This window comes from Oxyura jamaicensis, chromosome 2, assembly GCF_011077185.1.
Source record: "Oxyura jamaicensis isolate SHBP4307 breed ruddy duck chromosome 2, BPBGC_Ojam_1.0, whole genome shotgun sequence".
In the NCBI taxonomy this organism is placed as follows: domain Eukaryota; kingdom Metazoa; phylum Chordata; class Aves; order Anseriformes; family Anatidae; genus Oxyura; species Oxyura jamaicensis.
The window spans coordinates 1,251,102-1,257,054 of record NC_048894.1 but is presented as its reverse complement, the minus strand read 5'-3'; the positions used below and the strand labels follow the sequence as shown (position 1 = coordinate 1,257,054).

General features: G+C 68.5%; 1 protein-coding gene across 1 annotated transcript in view; it reads left to right on the top strand.

Annotated features, from left to right (window-relative positions):
• The window catches only part of NBEAL2 (neurobeachin like 2), a 32,335-nt gene that overhangs the window by 25,057 nt on the left and 1,325 nt on the right, over positions 1-5,953 (top strand). Inside the window, exons 29-50 of the mRNA XM_035319675.1 lie at positions 609-766; positions 856-980; positions 1,086-1,206; positions 1,283-1,440; positions 1,737-1,870; positions 2,001-2,108; positions 2,254-2,349; positions 2,442-2,566; positions 2,666-2,806; positions 2,903-3,033; positions 3,113-3,222; positions 3,331-3,448; positions 3,532-3,629; positions 3,722-3,838; positions 3,913-4,002; positions 4,105-4,214; positions 4,340-4,512; positions 4,716-4,810; positions 4,916-5,032; positions 5,131-5,292; positions 5,373-5,521; positions 5,614-5,749. Of these exons, the coding sequence (XP_035175566.1) occupies positions 609-766; positions 856-980; positions 1,086-1,206; positions 1,283-1,440; positions 1,737-1,870; positions 2,001-2,108; positions 2,254-2,349; positions 2,442-2,566; positions 2,666-2,806; positions 2,903-3,033; positions 3,113-3,222; positions 3,331-3,448; positions 3,532-3,629; positions 3,722-3,838; positions 3,913-4,002; positions 4,105-4,214; positions 4,340-4,512; positions 4,716-4,810; positions 4,916-5,032; positions 5,131-5,292; positions 5,373-5,521; positions 5,614-5,749 (2,772 nt within the window). The remainder of the gene's footprint in view (positions 1-608; positions 767-855; positions 981-1,085; positions 1,207-1,282; positions 1,441-1,736; positions 1,871-2,000; positions 2,109-2,253; positions 2,350-2,441; positions 2,567-2,665; positions 2,807-2,902; positions 3,034-3,112; positions 3,223-3,330; positions 3,449-3,531; positions 3,630-3,721; positions 3,839-3,912; positions 4,003-4,104; positions 4,215-4,339; positions 4,513-4,715; positions 4,811-4,915; positions 5,033-5,130; positions 5,293-5,372; positions 5,522-5,613; positions 5,750-5,953) is intronic.

Below are 5,953 nucleotides of genomic sequence, written 5' to 3'. Positions count from 1 at the left end.
GTCATCCTAGGGACGTGCTCCTCACCTTGGGGAGGTCATCCTAGGGACGTGCTCCTCACCTTGGGGAGGTCATCCTAGGGATGTGCTCCTCACCTTGGGGATGTCATCCTAGGGACGTGCTCCCTCCCTTAGGAACATGCCCCTCACCCGAGACACATCATCCCAGGGATGTGCTCCTCACCTTGGGGATGTCACCCCAGGGCCTTGCTCCTCACCCCAAGGATGTCACCCCAGGGACATGCTCCTCACCCCAGGGATGTGCTCCTCAGCCCAGTGATGTCATTCTAGGGACACACTTCTCACCCCAAGGATGTCATCGTAGGGCAATGCTCCTCACCTTGGGGATGTCACCCCAGGGACATGCTCCTCACCCAGGGAACATGCCCATCACCCTAGCGACATGATCCACAGGATGTGCTCTTCCCCCCCCGGGTGTCATCCTAGGCACAAGCTTCTTGCCCCAGGGCCATGCTCCTCATCCCAAGGACATCACCCTGGGGATGTTCTCCTCGCGCTGCAGACATCACCCCGTGGACGTGTTCCTCACCCCAGGGACGTCCCCAAGCCCCAACCCCGCCGTCACCTCCCCTTACCCGCTCCCTCGGCAGGATCTGGTGCTGGAGCCGGCGGCGAAACGCGCCAAGGCCGAAAACGCCCGGCACGCCAACGTGCTGAAGCAAGCCAACAACCACCAGAGCACCGTGCTGAAGCAGTGGCACTCCCTGTGCCGCCTCCTCACCTCGCCCCGCTCCGCCTGGGCTGACCGGTGAGCACCCACAACCCCACCTCGGCTTGGGGGGTGGGGGGGGGTACGGGTGGGGGTCCGGGGTGCCTCACTCCCCACCTGCCCCCCAGGAACCCGCCCGAGGTTCGCTGGAAGCTCTCCAGCGCCGAGACCTACTCGAGGATGCGGCTGAAGCTGGTGCCCAACCTGAATTTCGACCAGCACTTGGAGGCCAGCGCCCTGAGGGACAACTTGGGTGAGGCTGGTGGGCACCCAGGGGCCCCCCTGTCCCCGGGGGGGGGCTAGGCGGGACTTGTCCCCTTGCCATCAGGGGTGCCTGCTGACCCCCTCCTCGTTCCAGGAGCCGACAACCTCCACAACCCTGCCGAGTCCCTCCCCCTCGCCATGGCCAAGGAGGCCAAGGTGAGCGAGCTGGAGGACGACCAGCTGGCCGAGGAGGACCTCCCCGTCCTGGACACCCAGTGAGTGTCCCCGTCCCCACCCGTGACCCCAGATCCCTCACCCGGGGGTGTCCTCACCCTTCCCCCGTCCCCCCAGGGCCGAGCCCAAGGAGCAGAACCAGCGGGAGAAGCTGGTGGTCTCGGAGGACTGCGAGCTCATCACCACGGTGGCTGTCGTCCCCGGCCGCCTGGAGGTGACGACACAGCACGTCTACTTCTACGACGGCAGCAGCGAGAAGGAGGAGACGGAGGGAGGTAAGGGCACGTGCCCGGGAGGGCACGGGGCAGGGGGACGGGCCCACAACCTGCCCAACCCCCGGTCCCAGCCAGGCTGGAGCTCCTCGGGTGGGTCCCTGGGGCACAGCGGGGTGAGGATTCCCCCATCCATCCCCTGTCCTCCCCCCCCCCCCCCTCAAAGCCCACCTCCAGGGGCTCTGACCTTTTGGGGTGCCATCCCCGGTGCTGTCCCCAATCCCTGCCCCTCGTCCCCTGCCTCTTCCTCCTTGCTGGGTGCCCTCTGAAGCCCTCGGGGCTCCGTGCTCCCCCGGCAGGGATCGGCCACGACTTCAAGCGCCCCTTGTCCCACCTGCGCGAGGTCCACCTGCGCCGCTACAACCTGCGCCGCTCCGCCCTCGAGCTCTTCTTCATCGACCAGGCCAACTACTTCCTCAACTTCAAGAAGAAGGTGGCGCCGCCCTTTTGTCCCCCCGAGACCCCCCAAGCTCCAGCCGGGCTCCCCCCTGGAGCCACAGGACCGTGTCGGGTCCACGCGGGGACCTCGAGCATCAGCAGTGCTCTCGCCTCCGTCCCTGCAGGTGAGGAACAAGGTCTACTCCTGCATCCTGGGCCTGCGCCCCCCCAGCCAGATCTACTTCGGCAGCCGCTCGCCCCAGGAGCTGCTGAAAGCCTCGGGGCTCACCCAGGTACCCGCGTCCCCCCTCCCCGTGTACCCCCGAGGGTGCCCGTGCGGAGCCGGGTATCCGAGTGCTCCCCGCGGGGCCAGCTGTGGGGTTTGCTCCACCTTCCTCCCCCAAACCCGTCGCCGCCACCCCCTCTTTTTTGCTCCAGAAATGGGTTCTGCGGGAGATCTCCAACTTTGAGTACCTCATGCAGCTGAACACGATCGCGGGGCGCACCTACAACGACCTCTCGCAGTACCCCGTGGTGAGCGCCCCGTGTCCCCCCAACCCCGGGCTGCCCGGTGGCCCCAGGGTCCCCCCCCCAGCGCCTCACCCACCTCCACCACCCCCTCCCAGTTCCCCTGGATCCTGCGGGACTACGTCTCGGAGACCCTCGACCTCACCGACCCGGCCGTGTTTCGGGATCTCTCCAAGCCCATCGGGGTGGCCAACGAGAGGCACGCGCGGGACGTGAAGGAGAAGTCAGTGCCCCCTCCCCCCAAAAAACAAAAACGGGGACCGGGGGAGGGATTGGGGCACCTGCCCTCACCCTGCTGCTTCCCCCCCACACCCCCCGCCAGGTACGAGAGCTTCGAGGACCCCACGGGCACCGTGGACAAGTTTCACTACGGCACGCACTACTCCAACGCGGCGGGCGTCATGCACTACCTGATCCGCACCGAGCCCTTCACCACGCTGCACATCCAGCTGCAGAGCGGACGGTGAGCACCCGGGGCTGGGGTTGGGGGGGGGACACGGGGTGGGAGGGAGGGGACAGAGCCGCCGCCGGGGTCCCACGGTCAACCCCGTGCCACCAGGTTCGACTGCTCGGACCGGCAGTTCCACTCGGTGCCGGCGGCGTGGCAGGCCCGCATGGAAAACCCCGTGGACGTCAAGGAGCTCATCCCCGAGTTCTTCTACTTCCCTGAGTTCCTGGAGAACCAGAACGGTAACGGGGGGACGGGGACGGGGACGGGGACGGCACGGCCGGGTCCCTGACCCGCTGTCCCCCCCCCCGCTGCCCCCAGGTTTCGACCTGGGCTGCCTGCAGATGTCCAACGAGAAGGTGAACGACGTGGTGCTGCCGCGCTGGGCGCGCTCCCGCGAGGACTTCATCTACCAGCACCGCAAAGCCCTGGTGAGATGGTGGAGCCCACATCTCCCCTCCCGCTGGGGCAGGGTCCTTCTAGGGGGGGCAGCGGGCATCCCCGCCACCCCCCCCCCCGAACGCCCCGTGCCCCTGCAGGAGTCGGAGTACGTCTCGGCCCACCTCCACGAGTGGATCGACCTCATTTTCGGGTACAAGCAGCGAGGCCCGGCCGCCGTGGAGGCCCTCAACGTCTTCTACTACTGCACCTACGAGGGTGAGCCGCGGGGACACGGGGTGGGGGGCACTCACGAGGTGGCCTCGCTGATGCCCCCCCCCACCCCCCGTCTCCATCCCCAGGCGCCGTGGACCTGGACGCCATCGCCGACGAGACGCAGAGGAAGGCTTTGGAGGGCATCATCAGCAACTTCGGGCAGACGCCCTGCCAGCTGCTCAAGGTGGCTCGGTCCCCCCCAAAAATCCAATCCCCCCGCTTTGTTTCAGGGGGGGTGCTGCCCCCCTTCTCACGCCCCCTCCCCCCCCCGTTTAGGAGCCCCATCCCGCCCGGCTGTCGGCCGAGAGCGCAGCCCGGAGGCTGGCCCGCCTGGACACCCGCCCGCCCAACGTCTTCGAGAACCTGGACCAGCTCAAGTCCTTCTTCGTGGAGGTGGGGACAGGGACGCGGGGTGCTTTGGGTGCCCGCGGTGAGCAGGGCACCCACCGGCCGCGCCTCCCCCGCAGGGCATCAGCGACGGCGTGGCGCTGGTGCAAGCCGTGGTCCCCAAGAACCAGGCGCACTCCTTCATCACTCAGGGATCCCCCGACGTCCTGGTGAGCGCGGGGAAACCGAGGCACGGGTGCACCTCGCCGGGAGGGTGCCGGTGTTGGGTGGTCCCCCCGGGTGCGTCACCACCGTCACCCCCCTCTGCCCAGGTCACCGTGAGTGCCAACGGCCTGCTGGGGACCCACAACTGGCTGCCCTACGACAAGAACATCTCCAACTACTTCAGCTTCACCAAAGACCCCACCGTCTCCAACGCGAAGTGAGTCCGCGTGGGCGCGCGGCGGGGACGGTCCCATCCCCGGGTCCCTCGGGGCCGCGCGAGCTCTCCGGTCCCTGCGGTGGCAGGTCCCTGCCACCGTCCCGTGTCGTGTCCCTCCCCGGCAGGACCCAGCGCTTCCTGCAGGGCCCCTTCGCCCCCGGCGCGGACCTGTGCTCCCGCACGCTGGCCGTGTCCCCCGACGGGAAGCTGCTCTTCAGCGGGGGACACTGGGACAACAGCCTGCGCGTCACCTCGCTGGGCAAAGGGAAGGTCGTCGGGCACATCACCCGGCACATAGGTACGGTGTCCCCCTCCACGGGGACCCAAAACCCGGGATCGTGCAGGGGACGTCTCCGTAGCCCCCCAGGGTTGGTCCAGGATGGGGCTAGCAGCAGCTCCACGCCCCGAAGCGTCCTTCTTGGTGCCACCTGCTGGGGCTGGGCTGCCAAGACACATGGGGACGGGGCCAGCAGCTCACCAGCGTCTCTCCGGGTGTCACAGACGTTGTCACCTGCCTGGCGCTCGACCTGTGTGGCATCTACCTCATTTCTGGCTCCCGGGACACCACCTGCATGGTGTGGCAGGTCCTGCAGCAGGTACGGGGCTGCGCCGTGTGCCGGCTCTCGGGGTGAAGGTGCTGACTGCTGGGGCCCTGTGGTGGCACAACGAGGTCCCTGAGGTCCCCGTGTCCCCTCCGCCAGGGCGGGTTTTCCAGCGGCTTGGCCCCCAAGCCCATCCAGGTCCTGTACGGCCACGACGACGAGGTGACGTGCGTGGCCATCAGCACCGAGCTGGACATGGCCGTCTCGGGCTCCAAGGTGAGCCGTGGACGGGTGGCAAGGCTCATCCCAGGGCGGGGGTGGCACAGCCACCGAGCAGCGGCGGCCAGCACCACCCTCATCCTCTTCCTCCGCAGGACGGCACCATCATCATCCACACCATCCGCCGGGGCCTCTTCATGAAGTCCCTGCGGCCGCCCGCCGAGAGCTCGCTGCCCGCCGCCGTCACCCACCTGGCCGTGGGGCCAGAGGGCCAGATCGTCACCCAGACCGCCGTGGGCGAGCGCGCCTCCCTCAAGGTGAGGTGGCACGGCCGGGCCTCGTCCCCACGTCCCCGGGTCCCTCCGATCCATCACCCTCCCTCTGCTCCCTCCCGCAGGACAAATTCGCTCTGCACCTCTACTCGGTGAACGGGAAGCACCTCGCCTCCGTCCCGCTGGACCAGGAGGTGACGGCCATGAGCGTGACGGAGGAGTTCGTGGTGCTGGGGACCATGCAGTGCGGGCTGGAGATCCGGGACCTCCAGAGGTGAGGGCTGGCACCCCGCTGGTGCCACCGGCACCCCCTTGGGACGCCCGTGGGGCGCGATCCCCCCCCCAATCTTCTCTTCCCCCTTGCAGCCTCCGGGCGGCGATGCCCCCCGTGCCCATGCGGGTGCCCGTGCACAGCGTGTCGGTGACCAAGGAGAAGAGCCACATCCTGGTGGGGCTGGAGGACGGCAAGCTGATCGTGGTGGGGGCCGGGCAGCCCGCCGAGGTGAGCGCGGCCCCGCCTGGCCGCGGGGCTGGGGGTGGCAGCGGGGGGTAGGGGGAGGTCACGTCGCTGTGTCCCCGTGTCCTGCTGGGATGCAGTGGGGTGGGCTGGGATGGGTGGGATGGGTGGGATGGGGTGGGGTAGGGTGGGTTGGGATGGGTGGGGTGGGGTGGGATGGGATGAGATGGTTGGGGTGGAATGGGATGG